Genomic DNA, 19,671 nt, shown 5'->3' with positions numbered 1-19,671 from the left:
TGGCTCCCTATCAATTACAATTTGCAGTGAAAATACTAAGCCAGATCTTTTTTATCTACCAGAACAACACTAGTTTAAAAAAACTATTGGTTGAAATTTGCAAACTTTAAAGGGATACCAGTTGTGAAGGAATAGGTATATAACTTAGCTTAAATTAAAGTGGAAGATGGTAAAAACTAAATGCACAAGGAAAATATTAGGGGAAAAAGAAAACCTTCGAAGACATAGTTGCTACTCTAAAAAAATATTAGCTTATTCTTATATTAAAAACATTAAATGAATCAAAGCCAGACAGTACTGAATTTCTACACAGATCTCTTTGTACTTCAATGTTGTTTATTGAGTGAATGAGACACTACTGCCAGACATGCCAACGACACTTCACATTCAAGGGCTGGAAGCTGGAGAGCTTTCCAGATTGAGTCACTGCATAAGCCTTTTGGGAAAAAACTGAAAGTGACATCAAATATGACATCTTCATGCTTGTTTTTGTCTTCAGCTTTTTTTTTCTTCCAATTTTTAGATCTACTGGTTTGTTGGGTAGAAGGCTTCTTTCTACCCTACAAAAAGACTCACATCCAATTAATAGAACACTAGGTGTATAGCAAATTGTTTTAGTACACATCTATACTGAATAACTGATCTTAAAGCTGTTTTGTCTTAAATTTCCTTAAGTCTAATGAGAAAAATTAATTTTCCTTCCCTTTCACCTTCACGTGGGTGGCTTATACCAATAGAAAAATACTCTTCAGTGCTGCTGTAGGGCTTACAGGGAACCTCTTCAGTGGTACCATAGAAATCCTTTCAAACCCCACTCTGAAACCCAGTGCTTCTCTTCCTGCTGTTGTGGCTTTGCAGAAGAATGGCCTACACAACACAACTCTACCGTTCTCTTTTGCTCAAAAACAAAACAAAGAAACCTAAACAAAAGGGTAAACGTTTATTTGGAGTTAGTTTTCTGGTGGTGATATTAAGGCCCTTCAAGCAGAGTTCAGGAGCTCCTGTATGGCTGCCTGCTGCTCGGGACTGAGCTGTGCTATGCACTCAGTCCACAATCCTCCAGAAGTCTAGGAAAAAACAATTTCAAACATTTAGATTCAGTGAAATGGTCATTTAGAAGTATTTTACTAATCATCATTAGGTAGACTATAATAATGCCAAATACTTTCTGTCGATGTAGTTTGAGGAGTGCCATCATAAAACCAAGAAATCTATGCATTTCTTTAAAGTTCATTTCACTCACACTGTTTTCTTCATCCAATCTAACCTGAAAAGCTATATTAGATAGAGGACACAGTCAAGTAAACAACACAAAGGAATAAGGAGCATAAATCACTTAAAAAACTTTGGTAGCTGACAGCTTATTTACTATTAAAATCTCATCTTTTTTTCTTCACAGACAATGCAAAAAAAACCTTCTACAGGAATATGCGCTAAGCACCAAGTGGAAGGTTCGAAGTATCTCAAGTTTAAGACAAACATTTTAGTACTGATAAAAGATGAGAACATATAGACAGAGTATACATTAAGTAATCTGAAGGTTGGAGACAAGAGAATATAAAAATGAAACTTCCTTTGCTCATTGGGTACCTATTTTTTTCCTTGTAGAATAGAAAACAAAACAAAACAAAACAAAACACCTCTCCAAGAAACTGTTTTATTTCCGCAAAACAGCTTACCTGTACTTGGCGGACTACATTAGCCAGACGTTTGGCACAAGGATCTTCATGTTTAATTGCCTCATGCATTTCTCCTTCTGCAATTATACTGAATATTTTGGGCAGATTGGTATTGTTGGGGCCAAGAACGATCGGGTGATTACTGACCAAAGAGAAGAAAGCCATTATAAATGAAAGTTAAGGAAAAATTATGCAAGCACTCATATTTTCCTATATCCTTCCCCTAATATGGAATTCTGCTATAGGATCTTTATAAAATGATTATGCATTCATTAAAATCAAATTCAGTGGCAGGAAAACCAGCTAATTTTATTTATTAGCTCTTCAGTGTTTTCCCATGTAAATTAAGAAAAATACTTGGCTCATCTCTCAGGTTAGTTTCAAGGGCCAAACAATAAATAGGACGTTCTAAGTGCCTTCTAAATAACTTGTGACTTATTAAAAAAAAAAAAACAAAACAGAGCTATTACTAAGAATAGCAGTTTCTTATATGGCAAAATGATTTCCAAATAAATGTGAAGTTCAAAAGGATTTATGGGCATTTTAAGAGTAAGCCAGGGGGAGTCTGGGTGGCTCAGTCGGTTGAGTGTCCGACTTTGGCTCAGGTCATGATCTTGTGGTTTGTGAGTTCGAGCCCCATATTGGGCTCTGTGCTGACAGCTGGGAGCCTGGAGCCTGCTTCCGATTCTGTGTCTCCCTCTCTCTCTGCCCCTCCCCGACTCATTCTCTCTTTCTCCCTCTCTAAAAAAAAAAAAAAAAAAAAAAAAAAGAGTAAGCCAGGAAATAAACGTCAGGCAAGTTTAATGGAAAGAAACATAACAGTGTATTTAACTAGGATTCCAGTCTTTGTCATTAAGAGAATTTCACAACAGTCCTTTCCAAGGGAGATGATCAAAGAGCATGATGGAGAAGTGGTCACTTCAAAGGCAGTAGTAGATAAGGAGTGTGCAGTCTCCACCAGGGTTAGCACATCCCTTAATGACAGTTCTCAGTGGGAACACACAAATACACTTGCGTGAACCTGAACTTAAACAGATATGAAGGAATATGCTCACTGGCCTATTTCTACGAATTCCAGATGAGTGGTTGTAGCCCTTGGAGTTATTCATGAATAAAAGCAGTAATTAGTAGTGACAGAGCCTCGATCTGATTAACATTTAGGAGAACTTGGACTTAGAAAAACACACCACAGAACATGCCTTTGATTTGATAGCTTCTGTAGCCTCCAGGTTGTTGCAATTCTTAGATATACTCATGGACACAAAAGAGCATTAATAATGCCAGAGCCCAGGGCCAGATCTTGATTACCCAACTGGAATACTTTCCTTATACCACTGATTCTTGAATCCAAAAACCATGGTGCTAATGACATACTTTGATCTCATTATACTAACACATGATACACGTCAATTCTACTTCTGTAAAGTGGGGATTAAAAAAAATATATAAAGCCAAATAAATAAACAATAGATACATGACGTGACATTTTGGTGACATAAACGGGCAACAACATTAAAAGGGAAACTTTTTTTTTTTTTTAAGTAGACTCCAATGCCAAGTGTGGAGCCCAGTGTGGAGCTCAAATTCATGACCCTGAGAGGGGACCCAAGCTGAGAGCAAGAGTCAGATGCCTGGGGCACCTGGCCAGCTCAGTCAGTTGAGCATCTGACTTTGGCTCGGGTCATAACCTCATGGTTCGTGAATTCGAGCTCCATATCGGGCTTTGTGCTGACAGCACGGAGCGTGCTTTGGATTCTCTCTCTGCCCCTCCCCTGCTTACATGTGCACGCACTCTCTCTCACAAACAAACAAACATTAAAATTTTGAGAAAGAGTGACAAAGCGTGAATGGGGGAGGGAAGACAGAAGGAGACACAGCATCCAAAGCAGGCTCTAGGCTCTGAGCTGTCAGCACAGAACTGACACGGGGCTCGAGCTCCCGAACTTTGAGATCATGACCTAAGTGGAAGTTGAACACTTAATCAACTGAGCCATCCAGGCACCGCTATGAACGGTTAGAAAAAAAAAAAAAAAAGAGTTGGGTGTTTGACCTGAGCCACGCAGACACCCCTGAAAGAGAATCTTCTTAAAACATTATGTTCTATAATGCCTCATCTGTTGAATTCCATAAAGAACAAGTCAAACTAGATCTAACTGTAAGGCAGCGTTAACTGTGATACGGTTTTAAAGACAACATTATTAGAAACCTATACATCTGGGGGGCTGTGCACAGGAAACACTGTTTAGAGAGGAAGAAAGTGAGGTCTATTTGTCCTTTTTCTTACCTTTCGATCAAGTCACACAGATAATTGAAAGTCTGAACAGCTTCTTCTTTATCCTCATGAAGTGGAAGCCAAGACAACCAGTGAGGCAGGACTTCTTCCACGTTCACACAGTCAGGCTTGAACTTCATAATCTTCCCCACTGCTGAGATGCAGTTCTCTGTGGCATTGACGTTTTCTTTGGTCTTAGAATCAGCAGACTGAATAACTCTTACCAGCAGTGGAAGTGCTTCTAAAATAAGCAATTGCAAAAAGGTCAGTTTTTTAAAACCTCACATTTTCATGCAAAGCCAGTATTTTTTATATAAATATTTCTTTTTATCTTCGGTCCAGTTATCGATTGTAGTGAAGAATTATTGAAGTTTCCAGCCCATTTTGTTTTCTTGGCTGCAGAGCCAGACCTAAGAAGGAAAGGAGGATTGCCCCGGCATGGGCCGGAGCATCAGTGCTCCACTAACTGGGAGCCCAAGAGGTCGGCAGACTCAACATTCAATTCCCGATCATCTCAGGGTACTTCAAGCTTTTAAAAGCCTCCAGCTGTATTCCTGCACTGGCTTTACAGGGACCCCCATATGTTTTAAAAGTCCTATGCCGCAGCTGGGGTGTACCTCCCAAGCCCAAAATGAACTCTATTCTGGAGGATGGGGGTGGGGAAGCTCTGATTCCACTCAGATTTCATTTCCATATCTCCGAGAATAAAGACGGTCAATTTGTGTATGTTATAGGTGAGACGTTTGAAAAAGGGAAGAACAACACAGCAGAAATAGCTATATAATGTTTGGGGATGTGGAAAAGAGAACGAGAGCGCGATAAAAGGGATGCCTGGGACCGAGCAGAAGAAAGTACCTGTACAGAAAGGCCGGTAGTTCTCTCCACCGTACTGTGCCATGACACCCAGGCCATACGCAGCTGCTTGCCTCACTTCGGGGCTGCTGTCGCACACATATTGGAGCATCGGCCTTAAAAAATATTCTGCGTATTTAAAAGAGGCTGGACTACAGTGCTCTATGACATCATCAAAGATGCACAATCCCCATTGTCTGTCTGGCCATGGTCTATGTGGACACTATAAAAGAGATAATCTTTTAAGCTCTGAATACTGGAGTACACGAAGAACGTTAAAAAAAATTCACTATAGGCTATCATGTAAGTGATAAGCTTACATGGATATTCCAGATACAGGCAACGAAAAACACAGTAATAATCACTTCTTGTGAATCCTCAAATTACAACACAGATTTAAGGAAGTACAGGTTTAAAAGACTTTGTATGATTTTTTAATAAAATCCCACAATTTGATATCAGCATATACCGGAAGAACCAACAGCAGCAACAATGTGGGTACATTTAATTCACAAAAAAGACAATGATAATGCTGTATTTAAAGAACAACAATAAAAGTTATGAAGATGTTAACTTTATATATCCACTCAACAGGCTAAGTCCTATGTGCCTAAGTTTTTAAAAAAACGTGCTGCACTACTAAATACAAGATTAAAAGCCAAAGTGAGACAGATTTCTATTGATTGCTTTTCATGTGTATTTTAAAGACTGAATACATAAGGCCATCATCCAGAATCTATGAATGCTGGCTGTATGTAACAAGGATTTTAAGGGAGTCCTCTAGGGTCCACTGAAAAAAACTAATTATGTTGATAACTGAGCAGTGCACGGATAACCTGAAATAATGAAAAGTCATTTGTATGTCTTTGGAATGCATTCTGATTTAACTGAACTATGGAAAACTTAATTAGCAAACTTCTAGCATGTATCAAATGAGAAAATATCAAGGGCAATGCAATAAACCTGATAAAATCATGGAAACTCTTTAGGATTTCTAAGGTCCATTTTAACCTAGAAGTGTGTTTTCAAGTGCTGCACTGAAACAATCCCAGGTCAACTATCTAAAATAACGGTCAAAGAGAGGTAACACTTACAATTAGGTTGACAATTAACGGGAGCAGCTGTTCAAACCATGGTAACACCTTTTCCTTGTAGCTACTGAATATTGAGTGTAAAATGTCTGACACTTTGGTCAGAATATAAACATCGTTATCATCCTAAAAACAAAAACACACACAACACCCATATGTATCAAAAGGCATCTCCACTATTACCGCTAACAGTAACATTCATTTACAAAAATCTAGGAAATGCAGAAATTAAACTACTCATCACTGTAAGGGCACCTCTACGGCCGGGTGTCACGCCTCCCACCTGCCGACAGAAAGAGAAGTGCGGCCAGTACTGCACTTCCTCCAAAGACTTTCCTTGGAACATACCTACATTTCAAATTCTGAAACAGAAGTGTTTTTACTTCAGTAGTATTTTTTGCTTTCTGCAAGAATGTTTCTAATTTTGGAGCATCTGGGTGGAGAGATGTGGGGTCAGTTAACTGACAACACCTCATCCCTGGGAGCAATTTGTGTGTGTCAGCATGGGAGCACCCTGCACAGAAAGGGATGGACCACGCACGGGAGCACCCCACACAGAAAGGGGATGAGCCGTGTGCGGGAGCACCCCGCACAGAAAAGGGACGAGCCACGCGTGGGAGCACCCTGCACAGAAAGGGGATGAGTTGTGCACAGGAGCACCCGCACAGAAAGGGGATGACCTGCGCACGGGAGCACTGGTCCACCAGGATGGCTACGTGCCACATCCTGGAACCTAAATATGCAGCTGAAATACATCTGATGGCATCAAGTGGTTTGATGAGAGAGCTGAACAAAGCAACGTAGAAGACTTATTTCAACCACTGCATGTGTATTATTTATAAGGAAATTCTCACTATCCTGTGATCTGGTAGAAAGACAGCTGTTGTTACAAAAAGATCTGGCCTTAAGCCCTAGACTCGCGGCAGTGTGTGGCTTTAGACAGTCATTTAACACCTGACTTTGAGTCCACTAATCTTTAAAACAGTGAATACGCCAGCCAATAAAAATTTGCTGAGAGGCATATATAAAAGAAACACTAGGTGAACTTAGAAGTGCTGTCATGTGGGAGGTATTGCAGCAAAAACACTCACACAGCATCCAAAACACAAATCAGCTAACTTCAATTACTTATTCTCTAGATTAGTAAATGAAATACATGTCAGATTCTTCCGCTAAAAATTACCGATAATTACATCAGAATGACAAGTCAGAAATGAATTAGAAACTTAAGCATTTAAAAATGTTCCAGATGCAAATGATCATATAAATTAAGTTCTGAAGGGAATAATTTACCTCATCTTGTAGTGACTCTTCCACCTGTTCATCATAGTCTTCATCTTGTCTTTTAACTAAAACACACCCAAATAAATGTCTTTTTAAACGGTCGCCAAAACGGTCAAGGATTACATTCAGAAATAAAAGCGTGGAGAACTTACCTTGCCGTAATTCTTGATTTTTAAAATGTTCTTCGAGTTTAGCTTTCAATATGCCTCCCAATTCTTCAAAATGTTCATTATTAAGGCATCCATCTCCCATTACTTCAATGCACTAATGATGAAATTGAGGAAAGAAGGCAACCCATGAGATTTAAGTGTTTTAAGAGTCAAAAGTTAAGTTCTGTTAAGAATAACACGGAAGCATGAGAAAAATTAACTCAGCATGGTCGAAGACTAACGATTAAATGAGTAGATTACACTTGCTTGGTGTATGTTCGTTACAATGACAGTACTTCAAAGAAAATAATTTAAAAAATATTTTTATTTTGAACATGTCCTGAGCAGATCTTAAATGCCAGGCATTACTGCTAGGAGCTGACATCTCAAAGATGGAGCAGACTATCCAGCTTCTGAGCAGCTCAATTACCACACACACGCTCTACACAAACACAGTGGGGAAAAAGGACAAGGGGGTGCTGGGAGGGCACTACAGGCTGAGGAAATCACATGCACAAAGGCCCAGGGGGGCCTCCTTTGTTAAAATAGAAGAAATGTGAACTGTAAGAGTGTAAATGGGGACAAATGAAAGGTAATGAAGAACTTTTAAACCAAACTGTGGAGCAGACCATGGAGCCGTGAACAATGGGGGTGACCAGGAATATTGGGAAGAGGAGTGCAAGTATCGAGGAAGTTCATGCCTGAGAAAAGGAGAATGAACTGGGAGGGAAAGAAAGGAGAGAGACATCGGGAGCAGACCAAAGGAGGCGATCTCAGCACAGAGAAGACATAAGGGAAAATGAAGAGCAGAGGCATCTAGGAGAGAATAGGACAGAAACTAGGTGTGAGCTGGAGATGAGCCAATATTCTGCAGTTGGATTATTAGGTAAATGACGGTGGCAACTTATCAAGACTGGACTAAAACGTTAAAATAAGAAAGAAACATTTTCAGTAAATAAAAAAAATCACTTGTTATAAGATCGAATTTTATTTATTTTTAGCAAGACTAATATATGAACATACAACCTTATACATACTTTTAAGAGAAGAATATTTACCTTTGCAAAAGAATGCATTATTTCTGAGAGGACATCTGAGTCTGGTTCTGTGCCAATGGCCTTGATTAGAGCATCACACATAAAATGCCACATCTGTGTGAGATACTCAGGACCACGAACTCTCGCACATTCCAGGAGAAGAGGCATGGATTCTGCTGCCGCCACTCGAACACGTTTTATTGTTAAGGAAACGTAATCAATACTTTCAGACACACTTAGTGTAATTCCTCTCCTTGAAAGATTGTTCTCTCATTCTGCTTACGTAAATGTTAAAGTGTTCACCGAGTGCCAGTCATATGGCCAGATTATCTGAGAATGCTATCCAGGAGGTTGTGTTAAATATATCGTGTGTATAAAAACAGACATCTCCCTGGCCATATGACTTATCCTTGTCTTTTCTGTCACCTACAATACAGCAGTGAGTCTCAAATGTGACCTGCAAACACAGAAATGATTGTAAAAGGTTCTGGGACCCTTAGAGCATATCTTAGTATGTTCTCATCCCCAAACTTATGCAATATATATTTCTAATGGGAAGCCTGGTGGGGGGATGGCACTCAGTTGGTAAGTGTCTGACTCTTGGTTTTGGCTCAGGTCATGATCTCACAGTTTTGAGTGTGAGCCCCATGTCAGGCTCCACACTGACAGCGTGGAGCCTGCTTGGCATTTTCTCTCTCCCTCTTTCTATACCCATGCCCCCTCCGCCCCCACCGCTCATTCTCTCAAAATAAACAAACTTTAAAAAAGAAAATTTAAAAAAATGTTATAAATGCAACCAAAGCTATATTTCTCCTGGGAACACTAATTAAGTTCTCCTGTCAGAGCCTTTTCAGTTTCAATGAAGACCAAGCTGCCCCTCCCTATCTAGTGTCAGTTGTGACATCAGGTTGTGAGACTTCCCTTTGTCCTCTCTCATCATGGTAAGTTTCTCTTGCGCAAAAGCCATCTTCTGTAAAGGATACCACTACAGGATACTGCATGAGGAACTAAAACAAAGGGGCTCTGGAGTCAGGAAGATCTGAGTTTGGGTCTGGGCTCAACCACTCTGTTGGGCTGTCCCTTTTTTTTAAACCCATCTACGAAATTGTGTGTGTGTGTTAAGGCCTAAAAATGTTTCCATGTATTAATTACGACAATCATGTTAGGAAGGAAAACATTTAACATGCAGATTTATCAAGAAAGGTTTCTCCAAGGTGATACCCACATTTGAAATGTAGGACTAGGCCACAGAAAGTTATCAGCGGGTCTCTTAACCTATTAAGAAAACTCTTAGTTTCAGGGCACCCGGGTTGCTCAGTCGGTTAAGTGTCCGACTTCGGCTCAGGTCATGATCTCACCGTTCGTGAGTTCGAGCCCCGTGTTGGGCCTGTGCTGACAGCTCAGAGCCTAGAGCCTGCTTCAGATTCTGTGCTTCCCTCTCTCTCTGCCCCTCCCCCTCTCGTGCTCTGTCTCTCAAAAAAGTAACGTTGAAAAAAAAATTATAAAAAAGTCTTAGCTTAACACCACCAACAGATATTTAAGAAAAGTTCTTATATACAACTACAAACATTTGCTAAAAATATCAATCCTTAAAATCTTTCCAGTGGTTCACAGAAAAAGCTGTCAACTAGAAAATAGGTAACATTTTCTTCTTGTTTTTGGCACAAACAAAAACCATGACACTAAAGCACCTGCAAAAAATGTAGTTTATAAACTTAAATTACAGTTAGTGCAAACAATCAATCACAGTGAAGCACACATCAGTTAACACAAAGTCAAACACTCAAGCTACAATTTAACTAATTCTAGAAATGTTTTGCATTCAAAAATTATAGGATATCATCATGGAAATAAAATTTCAGTAGAGGGACCATCAGTTTGACAACTTGTTCAGTGTATTCCACAAAGCCTTCCTTTAACTCTTTAGCATAGCAAACCTGAAACCAAAGTATCAGAAATCAAGATCCATGTTAGTTTTTAGGTACTAACATTTATTAAATAGCAGAATCGTAAGGACCACAGAATGCTGCACCCTGACTGGAAGTACACTTAGAGCTGCATGCAGGACTGTGACAAGTATCTGGGAAATACAAATATAAATGTAGAAAAAGCTGTACAAAGGGAAAGGGCCTTGGCGTGACTGCAGTATACGCTGTCATTCAAAGACCGGAACACCCCACGTTTTTAGTGTTGTGTGTGGGAGAATGGTGCATAAGTTTCAGCACTCTGAGGTACTTCAAGCAAAATATATCATTGAAGAAAAATACTTTAAAAAGATATAAAAAACCCGAACACTTAATTGTAGTGTATCACTCTGTAAATCTGCAAATAGGCTTATGTTATTTTGTAATAAAAAAATCATTTCATCAGTGAAACAGAAAAATAATGCTGCTTTAAAAATAATTGTTTCTCGGGGTGCTTGAGTGGCTCAGTCGGTTAAGTAGCTGACTCTTGGTTTTGGCTCAGGTCACCATCTCATGGTTCGTGGGACTGAGTGAGCCCTGTGTCATGCTGTCAGCACGGAGCCTGCTTGGGATTCTCTCTCTCTGCTCTTCCCCTGCTCGCGTGCTCTCTCTCAAACTAAACAAACTTAAAAAAAAAAAAAAAAGTTTCTTTACTTTCTTCCACATTAAAAGATTTGATAATTTTGTTTAGAGATGTTACATTTACATTTACTCTCTAGTTGAAAGATACCACAAAAATCCAAAATATCTATGAATTATATTATAGGCATAAATGTTTACAATATATAGTAAGTACTGATGATAAAAATAAGTTCAAGAAATACAAGTTTAAATGAACTGGTAAATACAACAATGTTTTATTAATGCAAGATAAAATTTAAGTTATTAACTTTTATTTGGGCTTACTCATCTGCTAAGTTTGTAATATACCATAATTTCTTAATTCTACCTTTAAGAAAAATAGATTATTGTCCCTGTCTGTAACACATGCTCATAAAGGGGAAGGGGAGGGAAAAAACCAAACAAAAAAACCTCAAAGAGAACTTGCACACAAGACCTCATAACACTGCAAGAGGTAATTACTGTAAACATTTTGATGTCCCTACCATGTTTATATTTTTTATATGACTGACATCATACCAGTTATATTTTCAGTAGCATGAGCACATTTCTGTTCATTCATTCATTCAAAAAATATTCCTTGGTCATCTTATCTACTATACACTAAGCACAGAATAGACAAAAATCCTTGCCCCAACATAGCTTTGTATCAGCTGGGTACAATAATTATTATCTTCCTGATAACAGGCATTCAGGCTTTTCATTTTTGTTGTTGTTATTAGAAACAGCAGTGATCATGAAGTTTACCTACATGATTTCTTTATCCAGAAGTGGAAATGTTGGGTCAAAATGTTTCTACATTTTATTTTTTAAAGAATATATTCCTGCTCTTCAAATAATTTCTTTAACATCTATGGGAGGCACTCCTCTGAAATGTGTGTATGAATGTGTTCTAAGAACTCGTCAACTGAAGTCTGATAAACACTATACGCACTCACCAGCATCTGACAAGCAGTGGACTTTTCTTCCAGTCCTGCAGTTTTAATACCAAAACTTTGCTGATCTCCAAGGTTCACAAACTCCCAACCGTCATCATCACTCATGTTTTCCATGTCTTGGGCTGTTAACAAGGAAGAAAACAAATTCACGTTAAAAATAATCACAGGGAGGAATTTTACAACTGTTATGTCTTCATGAAGACACCTACTATCTAAAAGGGCTACTTCAGGCTTAATTGAAGCGGTCTTCATTAAAGGCCCCATAACCACTGGAAGGTACTGCTGAAATTCTTTTCCAAGAATTTTGCACATTCTGGCCCATGCTGAGATCATGTAAGAGATCTGGGGGAAAAAATTAAAATTGATTTCAAAACAATGGTAAATAGACAATCACAAAGAAGCCATTTCCCTATTTCATACAAACAATGTTTTATTTCACATTCATAGCCCTTCAAGCAGAAAGTACATTTCCTAGAGTCATATACTTAAAACATTCAGAAACAAAATCACTGTGAGCCTTTGCCCTGGGATAGAGAGAGCAGGTGAGGGAAAAGAGGAACACCAGGACTGTGTCTTATTTTTTTCTTACTTTCAAGAAGCAATATATAATTTTCTCTAATAGCATGTGAGTCACATATATAAAATCTACTTAACCATTTTAACTCCTAGGCCCTACATTTTTTGAAGACAAGAACATATTTTATCTGACTGTACCTTTACTGCCTAGCATTCCATTCATTAAACATTTATTAACACCAGAGAGAACATCCCTTTCTCCTAGCTGTTTCAATTTTCTGTGTAAGTGGCTGGGTGTTTTTAAGACACCTCTTCTACTACTGTGTTTACATAGCCTGAATCACCTGCAAACCACCAACAGAGGATCTAGTTCTAATTCATCATCCCTGTAACCCAGAAAGTGAGTTGATTTTTACTAATATATCTCACGTGCGTAAACACACATATTCTCCACACCTACTCTAAAACAAACAAAAAACCCCCCCACACACACAAAAGAAAAAACAATCTAAGTTCATAGGAAATAATGATAGCATGGCCATGTAAAGTCCAAATGTAACCCAGCAATTATTTATGGAGTCGCTGTTATTCATTAGGCATCGTGAATACTATTAGGACCATGACACACACTTACAATTTACAACACTGTGTCGTAAGGACCCACTATCAAGACTTATACTGGCCTTGAAATATGAGCTGGGATTAGTCAGGCTGCATGGGGCAGGGGTGAAATGAATGTGTGCTCATGGGCAGAAAGAAAAAAGCAGAGCAGGTTTGTGGGAAGTCATGTGGCAATGACAGGGCCGAGAGATGTCCAAATGGAGATGTCTAGTAAGCGGGGGGATCAATGAACCCTGAATTGAGAGAAAGATCTGGCAGTTACAGCACACGGAGGAAAACTGAAGCCATGGTGTGGATGACACTGCTCAGGAGGGAAGAGGGCCTAGGACAGAACCCTAAGAGCATAAAAATACCCAAAAAACCAAAAACCAAAAGCCAGAGTCAGGGGAGAGAGCAGCCAGAGCAGACTGAGAAAAAGATGGCATGAGAAGTAGAAGGAAAGCCAGTGAAGAACGTCTCTGCAACCAGGGATTATCTCAAGAAAACTATCACTCAATTTCTTTTTTTGAGTACTTTTAACTTTATACTAGATGTACATCTAGGCCAACATGTGAAAGCTGCTTTACCTGGGGATCATCATCTTCCATATCGCTAAAGTCCGTCTGGGTCTTCAACAAGAGCTGCATCACATCTGATGCATCTTGCATGAACTGGAAGAAAATATTTGGGAAAATCAACACCGGTGTTTCTCGTGGCTATCAGAACAGAGAGGTGCTCACCACTACCCAATTTTGGTTCTTGTATAATAACACAACTTTCCAAAAGAAAATCCATTACATTTCCCACATGGGTCATAACCCCTTAGACAAAAGTATCACACTGAAAAATTTTCATCTATGTTGCACACACCTAGTGCTCTTTCTAAAAAATAGATTCTACAGTGAAGGTCAGAGTGAACTGCAGTATAAAGGAATTTCTAATGATATCAAGTTTTGGTCTATAGTTTATGTATTTCCAGCAGTAAAAAGATAATCCAAATCCAGAAAGAAAACTTTGGATTGCTCCCTAGAAGTATAGGATTTTCAGGTAACTCTGTGTAGTTCTGCCAATCCCCACTGTATAAACAGGCAGTGTTTCAGAGACAGTTTGAAAATCAGACAGAGTAGGAACATGAAAATATTGTATTGATTAGGTTCTCAGTATCTCACAGAAAATAATTTCTAAGGTAAAGTTAACACTGGTGCTGGTTTTGGAGGAGACCAACTGGAGAGGTTCTACTGTTGGTAGTTCTGAGAATTAGAGCGCGAGAGGTCAATGACAGGGGGGACTTCATTTGGATCAGCTTTGAGACTCTGATATGCTGGCTGGAAGACAAATACATCTGCCAATGGTCCTTGCTAATTATTTTCTGCAGAACTATATGTATAGAGATTTCTCTTAGGACACCTGATGGTTTTTGGATTAACAAGAAAGCAAACGGAATGTTACCAAGTACGTGTTTAAATGAGTGAAGCTAAACATATGGATCTTGAACTCCACACGCCTCCCAGTAGACTGTACATGTGGTAGGAAGAGGAGGAGATTTCAAGAGCATAAATGAATTAAGAAAAAAACCTTAATATTAATGCTGAAAAAATGAATTTCTATATAAAGCTAGAATTACAGGAGAGTAAGATAATGGAAAAAAAAACAAGTATCCGGAAAACCATTTAGCAGAAGGAAAAGGCCTCTAAGTGCCTCCCTCAATGCCTCCACAGCCAAACTACAGACAGTAAATTCAGCCTTCTACAAATCACTTACTTTTTCCTTCCCAACAGCTAGACCAATGAGGCTGATGCACTCAATAGTTTTTCCTCTGAGAAGTCGGAGTTCCTTCTGAACTGCGTTCTCGACGATGTGCTTTAGTGATGGCATAAATAAGTCATAGTAGGGGACAAATTTTTCCTCTGCGGTATCTGCAACTGATGCGATAGATGTCACAACTTGTTCCAGAACTAACTTGGTGCCTTTCTGAATCAACTAGGAGAAGGGAGACACACAAAATAAATCATGCAAACGAGAAACTGGAAGAAATACCTGCTCCGAGTTCTCACAGGCTTCTCTGAGACAGCCAGCGGAGACCACCCTCCAGCAGCCCGAGTGGAGACCGTAGGTTCCGGAGCAAATTAAAGAATCCCTGCGGAACTACTGATGTGGGATCTCCTCTCTCTTCTGTTAATGGAATGCTCCTTACTCAGGTCTGCCTTAACTCCAAGCAACCAATTCTCAAGCACAAATCTGATTCCTTTTCCAATTTTTGTATCCCAGCTTGACACCCGTATTTCTCGGTCCTTTTACCTCACTGACTCCCACTACTTACCGTACACTCTGTGCCGTCCTACCATGCATGAGAGAATCCCCTTCATGGTCCATTCCTTTATCTTCTCATGCGACTCTCCCCAGAAGGTAGCACTAATGATCCCATCAGAGCCAGAGCTTTTTAGCCAACCATTTCACTGTCTTGGTGAAACACATGAGCTCCCCTTTCTCCTGCATTCAAGACCTACAGGTTCTCTGACCTGGCTAGTAACAAACACTGGGTACTTGCAGCGGGGCTCATGCTGTCACCTGGTAACATTTTCTAACCCTTGAGGATTCACAGGAGTACCTGACCCAGGGACTATTCCAGATTTGTTTCATTTCCCCCCAATCAACTCCAGCCACTCTGAGCAGAGTTCTTCCCCCTGCACGACCACTTCCACTGCCCCGTAAGAGGGTAACTTACTCCCTTCTTCTGCATCTGCTCCACGTTTCAGGTCTTGACTGCTTCTGATCTCCGAGGAACGTTGTTCCTCATCAGCTACCTTCTCTTTGCACAACTTTTGCTCACATACTTTAACTTCTTCCCCAGGCCATCTTAACAATTCCTTCTTTTAGTCTTTAAAAAATCTGACCTGTTGCCTCTTTGGAGTAAGGGGATGCAATTGAAACTCTATTTACACTTCAGCCCTCTACCCAAACACACTTGTAAAGTCACGTTTGATCCTTCCGTTCCTGATTTAACCAACAAACTCATCTGCCTTCAACTGGGGTCTACCCGTCTTCAGATTCACTCCTGTTCCTTCCTGGTCTGCTGTCACCGGACACTGAACACCGGAACACCTGTCATATTTCAAAAGCCCCTTTCTTCACCTTCGGAGACACTGTATCTTGTCTCCACCTTGTTCTCCTTTAGAACATGACTACGTGAAGTGTGGTTTACTAACTCTTCCTGGTTCATAACGAATTGATGTGTGAGAATTGAGTTAGTAACGTTAGAAACTTTACTTTTATAGCAATTTGACAGTAACTTTGTGTCTGCTAAACACAGGAGTTTTCTTAACAGGTTTTTATTTGTCCTTTTTATTCATTTCATGACAAACTGAGCCTGAATCTTTGCCTTTCTCACTTGCATCCTCTCCTCACACACTGCTGTACTAACATAACTGAGTCTCTTAGGTTCTATTTCTTATTTAAGCTATCACTGTAAACCTTCTATTTGGACAGCCAGGCCTGATTTTAAAATTCAACTTATTTAACGTAAAAATGATATTCTTTCTCATCTGTCTACTTCTGTCATCTAGGTGAGAAGAAGGGTCAACTTTTTTTACTTATCTTTCGTCTTTTTTTTTTTTAAGTTTATTTATTTTTGACAGGGGGTGGGGTGGGGGTTGGTTGGGGAGGGGAGAGAACAAGCAGGGGAGGGGCAGAAGGAGACCGAGAATCCCAAGCAGGCTCAGCACTGTCAGCACAGAGCCCAACGTGGGACTCAAACCCACAAACCATGAGATCACGACCTGAGCCAAAACGAAGAATCAGACACTTAACCGACTGAGCCACCCAGGCACCCCCTCTCTTTCATCTTTTAAAATTCAAACTGGTAGAAACTGTTACTGCTTCCCAAAAAATGACTTTTAGAATCATCTTTCCCCACTAATTTCCACTATTACCACCCAAGCTCTGTGAACAATAATCTTGACAGTCTTAAATTTTCTCCCGTTTTGTTTACGCCTCACAATGCTCCACAGCTAATTTCTTACAATCACATTATCAGGATTTCCTGCAGCAGTTAAGAACAAAATGGGTCTTCCAAATTTACACAAATCAGAATTCAAAATAACTGCCTTGTTTTCAAGGCAATTCACATACTGATTTACCTAACGTTTAGGCTATAACTTCTTTCCCAATTCCAATGTTGGCCTATTCTCTGGTCAAGACTGAATTATTCTACTTCAAACAGCCTAACCTGACTTTCTATTCTTTATGGCCAGGCTGAAAAGTCTCTTTCTCCAGGTCTTACCCACTAAAATAACCTACATTAATCTCTAAATAGGAGCTTAAAGACCTTGAAAACCTACCTCTTGAAGTTTAAGTACCATGATGGAATGTAGATGTTTCACCAAATTGTCTAAATATGGAATAAGCAGTGACTTGGGACAGTCCTCAGTGAAGTTGATCAGAGCGGCAGCAGCATGGGCCTGCACTCGCTGATTGCCCTGGTCCTCCATGGTCTGCAACAGGGCCGCGATCACCTGGAAAACGGAATCAGATAAACACACATTTTGAAACACCACATTTCCAAGCACACCTCCTCTGTTTGAGTGTTTGAGGCATTGTTACTTACCTTCTCATGAAATTTCTTTTGGAAGCCAGGTGCAAAATCTGTAGCCATCTGTCCCACGGCATTACAGGCTGCGTACCTTACTCTTGGATGCTGCAATAGGGGACTTTGTGTAAGTAAAGGTAAGGGGTTCCCACACGGGAACTATGGTAATAAGTATGAATCAGGTATTTACTGGTACTTACAGGATCCTGAAGAAAAAGCAAAACAAAATTTACTATCTCATTTAAAATTCCTTCCATTTGCTGGTGGCATCCTTCACCAATGGCAGATAAGGCCATTAATCCTGCATGCCGGTATTTCCAGTCAGCTACAAAAAAGAATTACAGGTGAAAGAACAGTTAGCCAGTACAAACATGTCATTCTGGTAGTCAGAAGCATAAAAAAAGCTCTCCTTATTTAGAAAAGACCACCAAAATATTTTTATACATTAATTAGAAAAATGGACAGAAAAAAGTGCCCGACTGGACTATTTCACTATGGTAATGGTTATGTCAGACGAGCATTTCTATTCCAAAAGTAGTGCAAAGGCAATATGAAAGAAAAGAGTTTATTAGTATTTATAACAACTACTGAAAATAAGCCTTTTCCCCCTAAGATTTACCATTAGCAACAAATACCTGGATTTTGTGCCACACACTGCTATTTATTAAACATAGAGATTCACTATTGTCCAACCATGGAAATTTACATTTCTTTAAAAAGAACAAAAGCCAAGGAGAAGATACTGCTTTTAAAGAATTTTTATGTAACAACATGGTAAATGAATATAGATGAACATTACACGTATTCTAATATTACTAATGGCTACTTGGTTTTAGACTAGAATATTAGCTAAGCAGTATTTATTATACTGATCTTCATATCATATTCTAATATGTAATTTCCCTGACTCTCATTTCGAAATGTTTATGCTCATTACATTATCGTTCCCTTTAAGCGGTTTCACACAACTTGTGGAACAAAGCAAGACATACATAAATACAGAAAGCTAATATCTGTGTAAAGCAGTGGCTCTCAAGGTGAGGCCCAAGAACCCTGGGATTACTGTCCTGATAATACTCTTTCACTCTCACTCTGAGGGTCCAGTGGAGTATTCCAGGGATTACAACACATGTATGATCCACTGACACCGAATGAAGAAGCAGAAACAAGAACTCAGCTAAGACACTTAAAGATATTTACAAAACTGCATAAGACGACATTCTTCTCGCTAACATATTTTTGTTTTGAAGTCATTCTTCACGAAAAATGTTATTTCTGTTCATGTGTAATGGGTTTATTATGGCTATCTTTAAATGAACATTTTAAATGTTTTTCATCTTTAATAATACAAACACTGATATAACCCACATAAACAAAAGCATTCTAGGATCTTCAGTTGATTTTTAAGAGTGTAGGGGCGCCTGGGTGGCTCAGTAGGATAAGCATCCGACTTCGGCTGGGGTCATGATCTCATAATCCATGAGTTCGAGCCCTGTGTCAGGCTCTGTGCTGACAGCTCAGAGCCTGGAGCCAGCTTCAGATTCTGTGTCTTCCTCTCTCTCTCTGCCCCTCCCATGCTGGCTCTCTGTCTCTCTCTAATATTAAAAAAAAAAAATTTTTTTTAAGAGTGTAAAGGGATCTTAAAAACAAAGTTTGTGAACCACTGGCATAAGAGTTAACAAAAGTTGTAGAGAAGCCTAAAATTATATCAGAATTAATAATTTTTCACTTTGGGGAGCCCAAGATGAACTCCGTTGCAATATACTACTATAAAGAATTTTTTTGAGAGGGCACCTGCACTCCTGCACACCCTGCATGAGCAGGAGACAGGTAGAGAGAGAGGGAGAGAGAATCTTAAACAGGCTGCATGCTCAGTGCAAAGCCCAACATGGGTCTCAATCTAATGACCACAACCTTGAGATCATGACCTGAGCTGAAACCAAGAGTTGATGCTTAACAGACTGACCCACCCAGGCACCCCTCTAACATAAAGAATTTCTGAAAGTTTCCTAATTCTGCTGTTAAGTATTAAAACTTTATTATTAACATTAAATATTTATTTTTAATGCATTTCAATTACTTA

General features: G+C 39.4%; 1 protein-coding gene across 2 annotated transcripts in view; it reads right to left on the bottom strand.

The window, feature by feature from the left end:
- Positions 1-921: 921 nt before the first annotated feature.
- The window catches only part of IPO5 (importin 5), a 55,733-nt gene continuing 36,983 nt past the window's right edge, over positions 922-19,671 (bottom strand). For both annotated transcript variants that reach the window (XM_049647491.1, XM_049647492.1), the window contains exons 13-28: positions 17,789-17,913; positions 17,607-17,696; positions 17,341-17,514; positions 14,765-14,983; positions 13,591-13,674; positions 12,097-12,229; positions 11,888-12,009; positions 10,205-10,301; positions 8,386-8,558; positions 7,331-7,442; positions 7,188-7,243; positions 5,898-6,020; positions 4,807-5,026; positions 3,964-4,192; positions 1,680-1,821; positions 922-1,067 (exon numbers count right to left, since the gene is read on the bottom strand). In XM_049647491.1, the coding sequence (XP_049503448.1) occupies positions 981-1,067; positions 1,680-1,821; positions 3,964-4,192; positions 4,807-5,026; positions 5,898-6,020; positions 7,188-7,243; positions 7,331-7,442; positions 8,386-8,558; positions 10,205-10,301; positions 11,888-12,009; positions 12,097-12,229; positions 13,591-13,674; positions 14,765-14,983; positions 17,341-17,514; positions 17,607-17,696; positions 17,789-17,913 (2,186 nt within the window). In that variant the 3' untranslated portion in view covers positions 922-980. The remainder of the gene's footprint in view (positions 1,068-1,679; positions 1,822-3,963; positions 4,193-4,806; positions 5,027-5,897; positions 6,021-7,187; positions 7,244-7,330; positions 7,443-8,385; positions 8,559-10,204; positions 10,302-11,887; positions 12,010-12,096; positions 12,230-13,590; positions 13,675-14,764; positions 14,984-17,340; positions 17,515-17,606; positions 17,697-17,788; positions 17,914-19,671) is intronic.

This window comes from Panthera uncia, assembly GCF_023721935.1.
Source record: "Panthera uncia isolate 11264 chromosome A1 unlocalized genomic scaffold, Puncia_PCG_1.0 HiC_scaffold_16, whole genome shotgun sequence".
NCBI classification, from domain to species: Eukaryota; Metazoa; Chordata; class Mammalia; order Carnivora; family Felidae; genus Panthera; species Panthera uncia.
Note: the sequence above shows the minus strand (reverse complement) of the source record. Positions and strands in the feature narration are given on the sequence as shown.